The 19,175-nt window shown below is 36.1% G+C and overlaps 1 protein-coding gene across 1 annotated transcript; it reads left to right on the top strand.

Moving 5' to 3' along the window:
* Nucleotides 1–3,640: 3,640 nt before the first annotated feature.
* Nucleotides 3,641–11,472, top strand: LOC131066824 (uncharacterized). Its single transcript, XM_058001683.2, has 3 exons — nt 3,641–3,847; nt 7,756–8,821; nt 11,144–11,472. The coding sequence occupies exons 2-3, from the start codon at nt 7,823–7,825 to the stop codon at nt 11,147–11,149; spliced, it is 1,005 nt and encodes a 334-aa protein (XP_057857666.1). The 5' UTR covers nt 3,641–3,847; nt 7,756–7,822; the 3' UTR covers nt 11,150–11,472.
* Nucleotides 11,473–19,175: the final 7,703 nt, after the last annotated feature.

The raw sequence follows: 19,175 nt of genomic DNA, 5'->3' as shown, positions 1-19,175 counted from the left end.
AACGAAAAGCAACCAGCTACCAGAAGAACATAGAAACTAAAATATTGAGCTAGAATAGAACAAAACTGAAAGGAAATATTTTTGGTTGATGCAAGATTGCTCATTGACTGGGGATGCTCCTGCATCAGACACCCCAAGTAGAAAGAGATGTTCCATGAGAGGCAACTCATGAACATTGAAAAGGACTCAAGATATAGACTCCATGCTCATTTATGATCCAAACATCTTCTTTATCTGCAAACCTCTTTCTTAGCTCCTCCAGAACCTCAACTAGGTTCTCTAACTCCTAACTCTCTTTATTTCTTTTACCCTACTTCAGACCTACACACTATCTCTAACTGATGCTCCCTTTCTTCTGTAACTCTGATTTATTTCCGCCACAAGACTTCATCTGGTCTGCCACCATAACCTTATCGCCATCTAGTTTTTTCTTACTATCAGACTTATCTATCGAACCCTTCTGCAATTCTATGTCACCCTTCGGTATAACCTCAACAATCGGTTTCTCCTTATTTCAACTCTTTTCAAGACTCAGATTCCTCACTCCTTTCTCTTTCTCCTTCAAAGAAGCCAATGTGAACCTTTGCCCATCCTTCTCAATAGTGATAAGGTTTCTTCTACAGTCATAGATAGATTCTCTATCAAACTACCAAGGTCTTGCCAACAAGACATGACAAGAACTCATAGATAAAACATCACACAAGACCTCATCCCTAAAAGGTCCACTATTAAAACTCACGAAACACTTCTCTTTTACTTCTAACTTTTGATCATCTTGTAACCAACTTACCTTGTAAGGACAAGGGTGCTTAAGCCTCTTCAATCCAAGCTTCACTACCATCTCCTCATATACCAAATTATCAGTACTTCCACTATCCACAATAACCTTGCAACACTTACCACCTCATTTGCACACAGTCTATAAAAGACTCCTTCTCTGAGTAGGTTTGGTATCTTCACTTCTCTACTCTGTCATGACTCTTCTGAACATAAGAGATTCTCCTTGCTCCGACGCACATTCAATTCCAGTAACCTCAGCTTCTTGATCCTCATTTGCCACACAACTTCTTGCCATTCCCTGCTTACATTCATAAAATCTATGTCCGATTTCTCCAGACTTGAAACATCTTCCTGGAAATTCTCTATTGCTTCTGCCACTCCCTTTCCTCTATGTTTTTTGATCTGGTTCTTTATTCCACTTAGGTTTTGATTCTTCTTCAAAACTCTGCTTCTCTGTACTCATTTGCCCCCTGAATCTCTCCTTCCCTCTAGGGTTATTCTATTGTCTTCTTCTCACCTTCTCCCCGGCCTTCAAAGCATATTGGTAAGCTTCCTCAGCTGTGGAAATATTCAACATACTCATTTCATCTTGAATGTTAAATGCAAGTCCATTTATGTACCTTGCCACCTTTTCTCTATCCATCTCTCTGTGTCCATATTTGATCATTACTTTGTAGAACTCCTTGATATACTCTTTCACAGTCATGTTTCTCTACTTCAAGTTCTGCAACTTCTTGAACAACTCCAACTCATAGTCTCCCGGAATGAACTTAGCCTTCAATCCCACTACCATTTGTCTCCACCGGGTGATCTTCATTTCACCATTCTCCACTTTGTCTCTTTGCAAATCTTTCCACCATAAGACAACATGGTCTTTCAATTTAGTTTGTCCAAACCTAACCCTCTGCGGGTCCTTAAAATCCTCAAACTCAAAGTAGTCCTCCAATTCTCCAATCCAATCAATCAAATCCTCCGGATTCAAAGTCCCGGAAAAGTTTGGAATCTCCACTTTATGTATTTTACTTGCTTGTGTCACTACTCTCAATAATATTTCTTCTCTTCTGTCTTTCGGTCCTTCATCCTCTTCCGCCTCAAGCTCTTCTCCAGCTTCTTCATATTCATCCTCAGATTCTGGATTCGTCCACAAACCAGCCAATGTGTTCTGAATCTCATTCTTGAAATCCTCCATCATCTGCTCTACCCTCCGGGGGTTCATCTTTTAGGCAACATCTCCTCCTTTGCTCTGGTGAACTGCCTCAACTCGACGATTTGATTGCCAGTTTCAATTGTCGGAGATTCAAAGAATTTGAATTTCTTTGAAAAGATCAAAGTGGGTAGCATTTAAGGTTGGAGGATGAGATGGGAAAGCCATTTGTGACAAAGAGTTGACCCATCCCTAATCAAGGTGATTAGAGGCGTGCAAGTGATTAAGAGGATTGATTAGGTGGCTTAATGAGTGATTAGAGTGCAAGTGGGAAAGTTAGGAGGATGTGACATGAGGAGGGATAATGAGTGGAGGAATATAAAATTGGGGGATAATGATAAACATGATTATAGAAGAATTAATTAGGCTAAGTGAAGATTAGAAGCAGTGATTTGTAGGAATCACATGACTTAAGTTATTAATTAATTAAGAGGAATTCAGAAGAATTAATGACTGAGATGACTTTAGAAGCATGGGGAATAATTAATTTATAGACAAAATAATTATCGGACTATAGTGATGAAATTAATTAATTTTAAGAAGAAAAAAGATAAACATGATTATAATTAATTATGCAGAAAGGCCTAAATTAATTAAATATTTAATTTTATTAATTTTAGACGTCTACAACTTGAATTAATAAAATCTTTACATACTCTAACTAGTAAATTCAATTTTCCATATATATGTGTGTGTGTGTGTGTGTGTGTGTGTGTGTGTGTGTGTGTGTGTGTGTGTGTGTGTGTGTGTGTGTGTGTAATATTTAATCATTTGAATTATATGTAATATAACTATTATATTACAAATATTTACACTAATAACATTTTTTTTATATATTCTAGATCGTTTATAAATATTTTGCTCATACGAGCATCTGCTTGAAACCATTGCATGACACTAATACTAGCTCATTTCGAGCAACCACACTAGAATCAAACTTTGGAAGACCAAGACCAAGAGTCACAAATTAGAATCCACTTATTAGAAACCACCATTAGCTCATTTTGAGCAACCACACTAGAATCAACCTATGGAAGACCAAGACTAAGAGTCACAAATTAGAATCCACTTATTAGAGACCAACTAGAAGCCAACTGTGAAAGACTAAGAGTCACAACTTTGAATTCCATATTAGATGTCCCTTTGGGATTTAAACTTTGATCTCCATAATAAGAAATCAATGCTTTAACCAATAGAACAAAACCCCTTGGACACACTAATAACATTTTTTTTAAATGTCACTATCATATATATAATTAGAACTATAAACATTTGAATTAATAACATCTTTATATAATATGACTTATAAAATCAATTTTCAATTTATGTAATATTTAACCGTTGAGCTATAAATATTTGAATTAATAACACCTTCAAGTAATGTACCTAATAAATTCAATTTTGGATATATATCTATTTATACAATATTAATGGTTGAACATTTGAACTAATAACACAATAAAATAAAATAAAAAGATGTTCTCTGTCTCCGCACAAACCACAAACCACAAACCAGACTTTGAGCACGACACAAGATGTGTAATAAAAAATATTTAACATTTAATCTGCATCTCTCCAATAAATTGCTAACGCGTGTACACGGTTTTGGATTTTACTCGTACTCTGCGAGGTCAGTTGTCGATTGCTTTTCAATAACGTACATGCGCGTAACAGAAACTGCTTTCCTGTCAACTGGCGGAACGTTTCTTACGATTGCCTTAATTACAACCCAATCCAATGCCAAGCGAAGCTTCTCTACATATATATTTCCTGTTTGAAATCTGAAATTCTGCTAGATTTGTGAAAGATTTTTCGATTGTTAAGCTTGGGCTCAAAATAAAACTTGGATCAGATTTGCTGTAGGTATAGTACACTTCGATTATTTTAACTGTGGCCTGGGTTCAAATTTGTGTTCAAGATTATCTTAGATTTAAATTCCATATGTTTTTAATTGGAAATCTGTGAATATGCTGGGTCCTATATGTGTGGACATCATGCTTGTGGATATAATATGAGATGCATTTCATAAGAAAAATGTCTGGCTGTTCTAACTTTTACTGAATGGTGTTTTGCCGAATTTGATGAGGAGTTCAGTTTGGGAAGTGGGTAGTTGGGAGTCAGTAGAGATTGATCTTTGGAGAAGTTCATAGATTGAATACTAATGTGTTTTGGAAAGATCTAAAACTTACTTGGCTATTTTTGCAAGTGGGTAAGTGGGGTTCGGAAGGTAATCCGGGATCAACTCGATGAGTAATAGATCGGCAAGCTGAAAAACCAATGTGGCTTTTTTAATTATATGGGTTGGGTGTTTTATTTGTCTGAAAAATAGTGTTCTTTTTTTAGCCAATTTGCTGTATATTTGGTACATTCTGATTATATTCACTGTGATTTGAGTTTGAAATTTTGTTTGAGATTAATTTATATATGAATTCTATGTCATCTGTATTGGCAATCTATGAATAAATCAGGTCCCACTTGTGTCGATATCACGTTTCTGGATGTAAATTAGATGCAATGTATATTAAAAATGTCTCGATTTTTTATTATTTGAGATGGGGTTTCTATGAAATTGATCAGTAATGTCGTTTGGGAAGTTGGTAGTTGTGAGCCAATAGAGACTGATGTTTGGAAATGTTCAAAGATTGAATACTAGTGCATTTTGGAAAGATCTGGAAGTTACTGTTTTGGGAAGTAAGTATCTGAGGTTGGGATGTTAAGGAAGGGCTTTAAAAATCTGACTTCTTGTGGTTTTTATGGGTTGGGTGTTTTATTGGGTTGAAAATTAGTGTGGTTTGTGAAATAGGTAGCTGTGAATTTGTAGAGATTGATCTCTGGGAAAGTTGAAAGATTAAATACTATATACCAAACAGATCTGCTCTGTGAAATATGTTGAAAACTAAAGTAAAATAGAAATAGGGGATTTGGGGAATATCTGTTACTAGAATATTGGAGAACCAACTGATAGGCGGTGTCTGTTCATGGCAATTGTTTATAACTCATGACACTGAGGTACATAATATTGAATTTAGTGCTTCCTCGCTAGATTTGATTACAAATCTTACTGATTTGGAAAGTGGGTAGCTGAGTAATCAATAGTTGCTATTAGGCGATCACTGTAGAAGCTGAAAGATTGGATTAGATTAATTCCTGGTAGCATCTAATTAAACATTAACTGTCTTGGGAAGTGAGTAGGCCTGATTCAGTAAATATTGATTTCTGGAAAGATAAAGATTGAAATCATAGTACATCCTTGCAACATACAGGTAAGTGGAACTGAATTGTTGTGAGTCAATAACATTAACTTTGAAGAAACTCAAAGATTGGATTATAGTACTTCCTTGCAAGATATAAGTAAGCGTTGCTTGTTGTACTGCTTTCGGAATTGATCTGTACTCAAAGATTGGTTATAGTTCTTCCTCGCAAGATATAAATAAATTCTAACTTTTCGGGATATGTGTAGTTGCAGATCATTAAATCTTTGAAGAAGCTCAAAGATTGGATTATAGTACTTTAATGCAAGATCTGGTTAATCATTAACTATTTAGGGAAGTGGATAGTTGTAAAAAGTTAAAGATGATCTTTTATCAGTGATCGGATTATAGTTATTCCTTGCATTATACAATTGAATATTCACTACTGTGAGAAGTGATAGAAGTTCAGATTATAGTTCTTTGTTGCAAAATCAAATAAGTGTTTATGTTTGCGAAGTGAGTAGCTGTGATTCAGTGAGAACTGATCTTTATACAAAATTAGAACTTTATAATTTCCTTCCAAGTTATTAGTACTCAATCACTGTTTTGAGAAATTGATAACCGAGGATCAAAGTATGTATAGCCATAATGGTTACAAAACATGCTAATAGTAGAACTTTATAATTTCATTCCAAGTTATCAGTACTCAATCACTGTTTTGGGAAGTTGGTAACCAAGGATCAAAGGATGTATAGCCATAATGGTTACAAAACATGTATGTATAGCCAAAACATATCTTTTGTAACCATTATGGCTATACATCCTTTGATCTTCGGTTACCAACTTCCCAAAACAGTGATTGAGTACTGATAACTTGGAAGGAAATTAGCTTACACTTAGAAAAAGCCAATAGAGTTAGCTCAAATTTGAAATCTACATAATATTGAGAAATAAGAAACTGTATCAGTGAAACTTGAATACAGGGAAAGAAGCTGTATCAGTGAAACTTGAATACAGGGAAAGAAGCTGTATCGGTGAAACCTGAATACAGGTAAAGTGTAAAGATCGAAATTATATTAGTTAAAAAATTTAATTAAGCAGTCACAGCTTTTGGGAATGGGTAGCCATGGACTGTTTTATAATAGGTGTAAAAACTAAAAGGATGGTTTTGAAAGGGCCCCAAAACAAAGTTGCATGGACACTGATATGGATACGGTCATTTTTTAAGACCTCCAATATGGATATGCCATTCATAAAAAATATATACACATATATTTAACACAATTTTCCAAGTTATTAGAGGAGATTTTCATTACTTCAAAAGCAATACAGACACATAATTGCTACATAAATAATTTGAAGTTGATTTAACAATTTACAATATGCAAAATTGGAAGATCCTCATTAGATGTAGGTTTCATTTGTACCAAAAATAAATTAAAAAATTTGCATGATTGAAGTTTTTTTAAGTTAAGTTTAGGAAGATTTACATCAAATTTTAAAAAAATCAAATCACATAGTATTTGGCATAGTTGGAAAATCAAGGTTTTTTGGGCACGTGTGGGTATAGTATTCAATGTGTGTCCATGCCATATCCTATCTGTATCCATATCAGATTTGTGCGCCTGGGGAAGGCCAGAGGTGTAGTCGGTTACTCTACCCCAAAAACCTTTAACACAGAACATTAAAGATATACCAATGAAAGCCTAACTAAAAACAGATGATCACCAAAAAGGTACTAATAGCCCTAAGGATATAAACAAACAAACAACTGTAGAGCCATCCAAAAGACACCAAAGGCCAACTAGGCGCCAACAAAACAAGAAACTCACCAAACCATGGCATTTTGAAGCCAAAACAGAGGTTTGAATATGGCCACCAGGCCTAACCAATGAATCATAAATGTTTGTTTCCTCATTAACAACATACCCTGTTTTATTATCGCTCCTGAATCAAAAGACCTCTTGTCCAGAGGTGACAACCTTTGTTCCCTCCATTTCAAAAGTGACACTGGCAAAGTACCAACCATGTCCACATGCACCAAATTCTGTACTAGGAATTGGTATCTAGAGAAGCTGAAATATCAAATTTTTTTTCTTTCTTGCAATATCTAAAAAATGTGCTATTTTGGGAAATGGGTGAGTGGAGGTCAGTAGGAAATCCAGTAATTAAGCATAGACATACAAATTCAATATCTGCTTGTATTCAAATCCATGCAAGTGCTGTAGCTTTGGATTCATACGAATGATCTCTGGAGAAGCTCAATGCAATTTTTCATTCTTTCTTTAAAGGTTTAATTAAAAATTCACTGTTATGGGAATTGAATGGACATTAAAAGGAAATCAAGTCATCCTGTTTAAAATATGGTATCCCACAAACTTATATTTGATTCTAAATCACAATAATAAATTTTAGGGAAAGAAATAGAATTAACTAAAATTTGAAATTCATTCAATAATTGATTATAATTTTTTCTTGCTTACAGGAGTAATCAACTGTATTGAATGGCTGGTAAATAAATAAAGTTGCTCATTTTTTAAAACCATTTACTAAATAATGACAATTTTTTCTTGTTTACAGGAGAAATCAACTTTATTGAGTTGCTGGTTTCAAATCAGTTTTTAAAACTTATCTATTGCTCAGAGTAATGGCATCACCTGAAGAGTCCCCCGTGATTGAAAACAAGGAAGAAGTGGAGACATCGGTGAGAGAGAGAGGCTTATTTAACAAAGAAAAGAAGGAAAAAGAGGAAAAAGACGAAGACAAGGAAGAAGAGAAAGGGGGATTTATTGACAAGGTGAAGGACTTTATCCATGACATAGGTGAGAAGATTGAGCACGCCATAGGATTTGGAAAGCCCACAGCCGACATCTCAGGAATTCATATTCCAAGCATTAATCTGAAAAAGGCTGAACTTGTTGTCGATGTTCTTATAACCAATCCCAACCCTATTCCTATCCCTCTGGTAGATATTGATTATCTGGTGGAGAGTGATGGCAGGAAACTTATATCTGGATTAATCCCAGATGCAGGCACAATCAGTGTCCATGGGTCTGAAACAATAAAGATCCCTATAACATTGATTTATGATGACATCAAGGACACGTTTCATGATATTAAGCCTGGAAGCATTATTCCCTACAAAATTAAAATTGCGCTTATTGCAGATGTGCCTGTCTTTGGGAAGATAACCTTGCCTCTGGAAAAGGAGGGAGAGATTCCTGTGCCTTATAAGCCTGATGTTGATCTAGACAAAGTGGAGTTTGATAAATTTTCCTTCGAAGAAACTTCTGCAACACTGCATATGAAATTGGAGAATAAAAATGATTTCGATCTTGCACTGAATGCATTGGAGTATGATATTTGGCTTTCGGATGTGAACATTGGAAATGCCAAGATGACAAAATCTTCTAAGATTGAGAAGAATGGGATCAGTTATATTGAAGTGCCAATCTCCTTTAGGCCTAAGGATTTTGGATCTGCACTTTGGGATATGATTAGAGGAAAGGGTACTGGATATGCTATGAAGGGGAACTTGGAAGTGGACACTCCATTTGGACCTATGCAAATGCCATTCAACAGGGAAGGTGGATCTACCCGCCTAAAGAAGAAGAACAAAGAGGAAGGCGATGAGGATGATGACGAGGTAAATTCAATCAGATATCTTGTTTCTATCATCTTCTTTTCCTTCCCTAATGTCGATATTTGTTTTATTCTCATGCATTTTATTTCAAGAATATGTTTGTATGAAATTGCATAACTAATACTATGGATTTTGGTCTAGCTTTTTTTATTTTTCAGTTTTCCAACATCAATACTCAGAATATTTAATGACTGCCCGCAAATCTGAGATGTATCCCTTTGTGAACACTATTTGTTCTTTAAAACTCTGTTTAAATGTATGTCCATGTTTCTGTCATTACATATTCTTACTGTTGTATACTTGCAATCAGGCTTCAGATGTTAATGGGAGTAAATAAGGGGCCTTTTTGAGGAATTTACCATTATCTTTCGTAGGCGTCTAAAAATGGTCAATGCTTGTGGTGTCGTACTTTAACATGTCCGCGTGACCTTATTTTAGGGTTTCGCATTTTATTAACATTTTTCTATGTTGTACATTCAATCTTTATCATTTGTCGACATCTTGTCATTCTTCTGCATTATTTCCTATTTGATTCTGATTTACTCGCATTTCAATTGGGTCTTGTCAATTTTATTTTCGAATTGCAATCAGTGGTCGTAATCAACTTATCATGTCAATTGGGCATCGTCAATCCTAATTGCTGTCAAATTAGGGTTTTGTCTTAGATCTTTATCATTTTCAATCAATTATCAATCATCCTTGACCATTTATCAATCAATTTGGATCTCGTTCAATTGTCAGTTATCAGTCTCCTTGTGAATTTCGATCAATTCTTCATCGGTCTTTTGTCATTCAACCTGCATCAAATCAACCTTTTGTCAAACTTTGATCAATTCGTCATCGGTCTCAATCAATCATCAATTCTTGTCAACTTTGTGTTGATTAGCCATTGATCCTCGTCAATTGTCGCTTATCAAATCAATCTTTTTGTCATTCTTGACCAATTTGTCATATTTTGAAAGCCATTTTTATGCTCAATTTGTCATTATTTCATGAGCAAATTTTGAGGATAATTTATCATAATCAAGTGGCTATTTTTCCTCTCAATCATGTCATAATTGATGAGCACAATTTGCTCTCAATTTGTCATTATTTTGACATAGCAATTTGTCATCAAATTTGTCATTCAATCATGTCTAATTGTGCCAATTTTCGAATTTGTTGTCCTTTTCAATTGCTCATCAATTTTGGAGATTCTGGTCCTATATATTGAGCTGCCTTTCCAATCAAATCATAACCACAATTCGAGTACCCGTATGGTGTCGCTTTCAAATCACTCTTTGCACTCCAACTTGCTCTCATTTTTACTTGCATTTGTAGGTGACACCCACTTAATTTGAAGGAGAAAGAATGCCAATGGAGGAGCTATGAAGGAGATTCCAGCACTTTAGTTTGTGTTTCCATTTGAATTTCATCTTCATTTCCTTTATTGAGTGTATTAGGATTTGATTTCATAAGCTTGTTAGGTTTGTGGTTGCCTAATTTATATGCTTTTGATGCTTATTCCCAAATTCCTAGTTACATCTTCCACATTGTGTTTTGCATACAATCATTTTTCAGCTAATTGTTTTTGAAATAGAGATTCTATGTTCTCCCTTAATACTCGTTGCAATTCCTGTTTTTAATAGCTTGTTTATGTACTTATTCTAAGAGCTTGGGGATCCAGGAGCTTGTTTTTGGCCTCTGCTTTCCAAACTGCATCGTCAAATGTTACATTCTTCTCTGGGCAGATTGAACGTTAAGCAACAATAACCTAACTATTCTAGCACCAAATGCCTGCAATTTAAGCAAACTTAAGAAGTGGAAACTAATCATTCACTAGTTTTTAAAATACTCTTTTATTCGTTGTGTTTGATGCATCCTCTTACATTGATATTAATATCTGAGCTGGCCCTGTTTTAATAATGGATACTCCGTGTCATTTATTTCTATAACTTCATCAATGTCTAGTCTCCTGTATGGCTTGGGGACTGATCACAGGCCTTAAAAGTGATTAGAGAGATGAAATGATTCTTGATCATCAGAAACAGGTTGAATTGATACGTAAAATGACTTCTTGGACTGTTTTAAGAAATAGTACACATATTAGTGGCGGCATTGAATCGTTTAACAAAGGAGCTTCTATAAATATTACTTTAATACATACAAGTAGTAATGAAAATATCAATGCGGAATTTTAAAAAATTTATTGGAGTTTAGAACTTGTTTTAAAGACATCCTATGATAGCGTGTTTTATGTTAAGTACTGAAGGTTCACTTGGTTATTAGTAAATGTGCTTTTGATTTTTGACACTATTTTATTGGTGTATTGGTTGATACACGCAGGATTGAGCGAACTTGTGGAATGCCATTGCAGGATAAATAGGGATAGGCTTTTGCTTTGGCGATTGCAGTGTTATTGTGCTTTTCATACTATACAAAGAACTTGTGTTCATAAATCTCCTTTACTCAAGCCCAGTCAGTAATTTATAATTTTGGAATGGTTACATGCTACTTTTTTAACCGACTGAGCAACTTCTGTAGATGTTGTCCTTGGATGAAGTGGGAATTTTGCAGGCATTTATGCTACTGTATGGATTTTATATTATACAAGTAGAAAGATCCATGTATTTAATTACTTTTATAAATTGGCTGTATGAGACTTGATGCGTGAACATGTTGCCCTTGTGAATGCTCCTTCTTATTTAATTGATGATGACCTTATGGAGCTCATCGGAGCTTTTACTGAGTGTTTGGATTTGCTAGATTTGAAGTTTATATTTTATTGATTTACAATTGAAATTAGGGATGCATCTAAATTGTTAGCACAAGTATCTAGTTGATAAAGCTCAGAATTAACTATCCCAATTTTTGATAAAACGTATCACGATTCTGGCTATTAGCTTTATATCTGCATTTTTAAGTTTATAAATGTTGAATCTTTTAATTTCTGCTCTTGGAGCTGTATCATGATCTCATCTTCCATTTCTTCCTTTATTATGCATAGTCTTGCTTACTGTAATAGTTAGTAAATAATATCCTTTTTTAATTGTTGCTTGCTAATGAGAGATCTAGAATTTGTGATAATTGATCATATATCAAAATCTGTAAGAATTGGATGAGGTAACATAAGTTCACGTTGGATACCTTTTGATGGATGCACACTACAATCCTTTCACAAAGTAGTGGCGTATGTGAGCTGCATAACATCAAATCAAGGTATGCAGAAATAAATTGGAAAGGCCCATTTCCTTTTTCATATGGCCGCTCATCCCTATACCTCAATTGGGTCTCAATCCACTCTCGCCACTTGATCAAGGCTTGGATTTATAGATTTGTGCTTTCAATTCCAAACTAGACATCAAATTCAATCAACATCCTCGCCAGCTGTGGTTTAGAGTGTTAGAGCCCTATGTGTATGAATGTCTTCTACTGGAGGAGCTTGACCTGGCATCTCACCGTATATGGGAATAATTAAACAATATGTAGGTAAGGTTTGAGTGAAAAAGGTTTACTAGCCAGGTTGATACCTAAACAATTGTCTCTAGCATTTATAAATTTTATATTATGCAAAGGATTTAAAATTTTAAGTTTTGCTCTGAAGATCTCCTACAGCTGGGAAATTCGGATTAATTGGCATTAACTTTTTTCATTGGTAGAAGTTAATGAGATTGCAATGATAACTATAAACGCTCCCCAAAAAGGGGGCTAATCAGTTGGACAAATCAACCACAAAAATATAGAGCTGGAAATTTTTGATTAATTGGTATTATTTTTTTTGTCAATAGGAATTTATGAGATTGTATTGAAAACTACGAGGACTCTCCAAAAAGGGGGTTAATCAGTTGCATATATCAACCAACAAAAATATAATGTGATCTGAAATATTGATATACAAACTCTTACACAATTTTTTTTCAAAAGCTTTCTAATAAGTGGAACATATTTACTGCTACACATAAATTCTAGTCAATTTGACTTTTTGCCTTGATTTTGTGTTTTAAATTGGAAAAATCAAGCAACTACATAATGGTGTAGTGTCCCCATTTTGAAATAGGATTTAATACAAATAAAATTAAAACTAAGATATAAAAAATAAAATTAAAATGATTAAAATTTAGTTAAGTTTAATGAAAACACTTGAAATGAAAAGTTGTGACTCCCTCAAACATGAGATATAAAAGGGAAAAAAGAACTTCATTTGAAGGGGGATATGAAGAAAGGAAGAAAGGATGGAGCATGTTAATGGTGCAGGAGCACCTAGTTTTTGACTAGTTTTGTTGATGCATTTCCAAATTTTGGAGTGAATATTTAGGATCAATGTTTGAATAATGGACTGTTGATAGGTCCACAAGTGTGGTTGGAAGTCGTTTGAAGGGTGATTGTCACCAAGATGTGTTTGTTTTCTCAGTTTTGGCCAATGTGCTCTTGTAAGCCTAAAATGGCATTATTTTGCAAAATAGGCTAAAACTCATTGTAAGGCCTTATTAGGCATTTGCTCATGTTTTTTTGATGTTAAGGAACCATCATAAGAGGTTTGGAATGTAGAGAAATGCCTAAGTTGCAAAAATGCAAAATGGAGCAAAAGTTGTCATTGTTGCTTGACAACTTTTTGCAACTTTTTGAGCAACTTTGCAAAATTGAGCAAATCGGTGGTTAGGAAACCAATGAGTTGGTTATGACTAAAGAAGCATATAAAATGCTTTTTCAATGATTGTACATGGGTTGGAAGATCCAAGAGCAAGTTTGAATAAACTTTGAAGACAATTTCCAGATTTTTGCCTTATATTTTGTCATTTTGGTAGCTGCAGTCTGTACCAAATGGATTGATCTTGTTATTGTTCTTTCATGGTGGTTTAGTGGATGATATTGTGTTGCTCAAGAAGTGTTTGTATCTTTTCTTAGTGCAGGTTTGGTGTGTGTTTACAATTTGTCGTTTACTGCACTGCTCTCAGTTTGAGCAAGTGTTTAAGACCCTAGACATGTTTCCAACTTGAAATCCCATTGTGTTTGTTCAATGGCCCTTGGAATTCAAGTCATGGAACCTTTGTATAGTGTAAATATTCTTTGGAATGTCTTGGAAGTTGTTTGGAAGCCACTTGCTATCATATCCTAGGCGAGCTCTGCCATAGCCCGGCCAGGAATATGACTATCAATTTTGTCTTTACTTGCAGGGATGAACAAATGTGAATGTGCCAAGTGTTTGGCATGGAAGTATGATGCATAGCAGAGTCTCAGTGAAGTGATGGAGGTGTGATAGGGTGTAGAAACCAATAAACCCCATTGGAGAAGACTGTTAACTCTAAAACCCTCAAAAGTGCCATTTTTGGGATCCATACCGGTACGGACAGACCAGATAGCCTACCCTAGTGAATCCAAAAGTTTGTCCAAAAGGGTACTCGGATCACCAAAGCTTTTGGGGGGTCCTTTGAAGGTTTTCAGAGTAATTGCACAAAAACCGGTAAGGTGGGGCTAATAGGGGCTCTAGGGCTACTAGGCCTAGAAAATAGGAAGAAGAGGAAGCGATGGGAAAATGGAGAGAAACCAATTGAAGAACCACTTGAATGGAGTCGAAACACTTACTATACACCCCCTGAGACCCCTGCAAGTGTGTGTTGGAGGTTTGGATAATCTAATGGTTGGATTTACTCTAGTGAATCTCAGCCATGCTTGAGAGCAACTATAGAAAACAAAATGATAGGGAGCACTCCAAGGGAGTTTAATTTTTGGACTTGTTAATGGACAAGTGAAGAGTGATGGAAGCCCACTAAAACATCCTTTACCTACCTATTGAGCAAGGTGTAACTCTTTTGTGAGAATCTCCCCATCAATTAATCAAACAAGGATTAAGGGAAGAAGAAAGGAATGAGAAGTAAATAAGAAGTGACTCTTTAAAAAGGGTAGAAATTATGAAGGGTTGTACTCTTTCAAAGGGGGCTAATTGTGAAAGGTCGTGACACTTGTCAAAAGACATGTGATGAAGAGGTGTGACCTCTCCTTCACATTGAAAGATATAAAGGGGAAGAAAGAGTTATATCAAATTTGTACATAAAAGTAACAAAGGATCATCAAGAGAGATCCATCAAGTATAAATCTAAATAAATGAATAATATTCAACATACAATCCATGTGCATTATATAAGTGTTCAGGTTTGATGTGTAATGCATAGACCATGACATTATTGATTTGTTATTTTGTCATCCATGTAGAAATGAATGTAATTAACATATTATTGTTAATATATATTTATATATTATTATCATTAATAGAAGATTCCTTTAAAGCTATAGCCAATCCACTGTCCCATTATGGAGGGGAGGTGTGACATATGAGGAGGGCAAGTAGCAAAAAGGTTCATTCAAGTAGTGGTAACCTTGAGTAGGTTTGGGAGGTTGAATGACAGGTGCCATTAATGAGCTATTGGGCTTGATGGATAGACTCAATGTACCTTGTATGATATCCCATGTGCTTCATAGTGTGGATGGAATGTTGGGAAAAGACAAGGGAATCCCACATATACATTATGAATATTATAATGATTAAGATAATGTCTCTAGAATCCGGCTAATGCCCATAGACTCGGTCGGGGCAGCTGGTAGTTGGGAATTGCCCGTAGGCTTATAAGGGGCGCTTGCTAGAATACGGTAGGGAAAACCAAGAAAACCCTAGCTTTGCCAAAGATTCTCCACAAATAAGCATCAACATGAGCAAGACTCCTTAGAAAGATGTCTTCTCTTCTCTTCTTCAACTAGTAAAACCCTATGGTTTAACACCAAATCCTAATCTTTTGGCCTTCTTAGGGCCCTCTCAATCTAAAAGAATCCTCCAATAAACCCTAGCACTTCAAGACAAGAGAGATGGTACACATAAGAATACACAAAGAGATCATCATCTACAATGTCTATCTCACAATAATAAGCCCAAGCATTTCTCAAGAGCAAGCTTAAAACAAAGATATCCTCTCCAGATTTCATTACGTATCCTAGGGTTTCCACACGAACCCTAGCACCTTATTGCAAGAAGACAAGTCTAAATGAAAATAGTCTAATTATTAGAATCAAAAGACTCTCTCTCTCTCTCTCTCTCTCTCTCTCTCTCTCTCTCTCTCTCTCTCTCTCTCTCTCTCTCTCTCTCTCTCTCTCTCTCTCTATATATATATATATATATATATATATATATTACATGCCAACAATACATATGTCAGCCTCAAACCTTACAAGCAACCTATATAGTTACAAGCAGGCTCACACATGTGGGGCGCTTCACTCTAAGGGTACACATGTCAAGCTCCAAGGTGATGTCGTACACAAGAAAGTCTCCAATGCAATGGCACTCCACAAGATGTGTCCAATGCTCCTCCTCCAAGCCTCTAAGGACTCGAACGCTCCTCCTAAGCCATGTGCTCCACTGGGTCCACTCCCCCTACATGAACACTGTCAACCTAGGTGTCCCCAAGTCAGCTCCATGCCTCCATGCAAACATCCAAGCTACCCCATGTTGTCTAGTGCTCAACACTCTCCTCCTGAATACCAAATGCTCCTCCTCTAGTGAAAAGCGTTCTCCAAGCAAGAAACCTCCTCCTTTCTCGCATGAACAATGTCACCAAATTGTCTAAAGATTTCCAATTACCTAAAGAAGAATGCCATGTAAGCATCCAACTAAGATTAAGCAATCACTGAGTAATCCATCTCCAATGTGAAAATCCATCACGAAACATCTAGGAGATAATCATACACCGTGTACCCCAAATCTTATGAAGCACCCCCAAACATGGTGTAAATGCTTTCAGAGTAACCCAGAAAGCTAACACTCCCTCTTGACAAGGATGGTGTTCTCACCAACACCTATAGACTCCCTCTACAACTCCACCAAACCTGCCACTTGTCAATCTATACCTGCTACAATCTCGATCCCCATAGAATAGTAGGCCTTCTGGAGAACTAAACTAAACGTCGGAGAGATCTCAGTGACTATAGTTGAGAACTTAAGGAACGATTAGGTAAGTAAAGAACTCTACGAATCCAACCGGGAACTATACTTCTATTCTATTTGAAGGATTCGGCAGAGAGTTCATTGGGGCAAATCAACAATCACTCTTCCCACCCACCCGCTCCATCATAGTTGTTGAGGGATAGTTGCAAACATCGAGGACGGGCTCACTCCCGAATAATATTTGAGGGGCGGGCGGCGTTTTATTTAGAAGTTCTCCTCCCACTCCCCAACAACTATTATTAAAGTTCTAAAGTTCCCCAGCCAGCGCCGGTTGAATTATAGATAGTTCTGAATTCTGGCATGTGACGTATAGAACTCGACGATCCGTCTCAACGGCCCAGATAATGTTAAGGGCGACGGATAGACGGATACAGATTAGGATAGATGGATAAAGATTAGGATAGACGGAACTCGACGATCCGTCTCTTCCGTGTTTCGACGATCCGTCGATCGAACGAAATTGTTATTCATGCGCGAGTGTTCCTACTTCTGAGTGCCTTTGGGATGGTGCTTAATTGGGGCTGGTATTTTGACTTACTATGGGTGCGTTTTCGACAAGCTCTTTAGGCGGCTATAGATGCCTTTTTTACAGGCGAATTGGTGGGATATAGGCAGTCCAGCACCGCGCTTTCTTTCTCATGACGAGGGGTCTAAGGGAGCAATATGAAGCTATATTGTAGTGGAATTAACTAGCCGCCTCGGAAATAGATTGCAGAATTGTGTTCTAGACTCTGGAGCTTCACATAATGTTATGCCTGAAGTAGTGATGGAAGCTCTAGGACTGTCCATTACTAATTCATACAAGGATGTGTATGCTTTAGATCCAAGAGCTGTTAGCGTGGTAGGCATGATTCGACAATTTAGTGGTCAGATTGTATACCTTCCCGCAAAGAAGTATTGTCATGGATGTTGTGGTAACTTATATCCCTCATAGTTTTGTTTGGAATGCTTTTCTGTCGCAAGTGGTCAGCCTCGGCCATTCAAATGGATTGGAGTTATGCCATGATACCAGTGGGAGATAAACAGGTAATACTTTCTTAAAAAAAAGGAAAAAGTCGATCAGAAAGGTTCAATAGACAACCATAGGCTACAATAGCCTATCAACAATAGGTTTGTCTTGAATAGAAGGAAACTAAATGCCCTCCCTCAGTTGTTGTTCTGGGAGAACGAAATTTTGGAGTTTACACCATCATGGCAGAACCTGAAATGGACAAGGCTCCAGAAACCCGAGGGGTTCAATACATAAAAGATTTGGACTATGTTCTTCGATGGGGCTGGAGCTCAGACCGGTAATGGAGCAGGAGTGGTTTTTGCTAGTCCCACTCTGCATGCAGAGAAACAACTTCTTTACCCTAGTGGGAATGATTGAATTTATATCTAACATGATTGAGGGGTCTTAGTTAGGATCTAATTGGTAAATGATATCTCTATTTCTTTCCTTAGTTTACTTGGAATTGTGATTTTAAGGCAAAAACGAGGCATTTAAAAAATGGGACATTACAGATGGTATCAAAGCCATGATCCTACCATCCTGCAAGGTAAAGATGAAATATTGAATGCATTCTATTCAATAAGAAGGATCTAATAACGTGCATTTGCGTGTATGCTTCGTGTTTGCACATATCCATGTGTATGATGTGTGTTTTTATGTGTAAGCTTCGTGTTTGGCTCATCCTTGATGTGTTTTCAACAAGTTTATTCCATGTGTGATTCCAAAGCCATTTCATATTGGGAATCATTTTGAGCATTCTATGATCATTACTTGTGGACAAGCAATCTTGGGTAAGGCGGACTCTAACATCTTCATTTTGAAATAGTTTAATAATAAATTAAAAAATAATAGGAAAAAATTAAAAATAAAACTAAGATATAAAGAATGAAATTAAAATAATTAAAATGCAATTAAGTTTAATAAATTGTCAAAAGACATGAAATGAAAAGTTGTCTCCCTAAAAAATGAGACATAAAAGGTAGAATAGAACTTTATTTGAAGGGGGCATGTGGAGAAAGGGAAAAAGAATGAAGGATTAAGGCAAGAAGAAAGGAATGGGAAGTAAATAAGTAACTCTTTCACCATGGTAGAAATCATGAATGGTTGTACTCTTTCAAAGGGGGCTAACTATGAAAGGTTGTGACTCTTGCCAAATGGCAGACATGAAGAGGTGTAGCCTCCCCTTTACATTGAAAGACATAAAGGGAAAGAGAGAGTTATATCAAATCTGCACATTCAAATCTGTACATAAAAGTAATAGAGGATCATCAAGAGAGATCCATAAGTAGAAATTTGAATAAATGAGCAATATTCAACATACAATCCCTATGCATTATATAAGTGTTTTGGTTTGATGCATAGACCATGATATTACTGATTTTTTATTTTGTCAT

Source organism: Cryptomeria japonica, chromosome 3, assembly GCF_030272615.1.
Source record: "Cryptomeria japonica chromosome 3, Sugi_1.0, whole genome shotgun sequence".
Classification (NCBI taxonomy): Eukaryota; Viridiplantae; Streptophyta; class Pinopsida; order Cupressales; family Cupressaceae; genus Cryptomeria; species Cryptomeria japonica.
The sequence above is the reverse complement of the archived record's forward strand: the minus strand, read 5'-3'. Positions and strand labels throughout refer to the sequence as shown.

Coding starts and splice junctions, on each gene's coding strand:
- LOC131066824 (XM_058001683.2), top strand. CDS start 7,823: ATGGCATCACCTGAAGAGTCCCCCGTGATTGAAAACAAGGAAGAAGTG.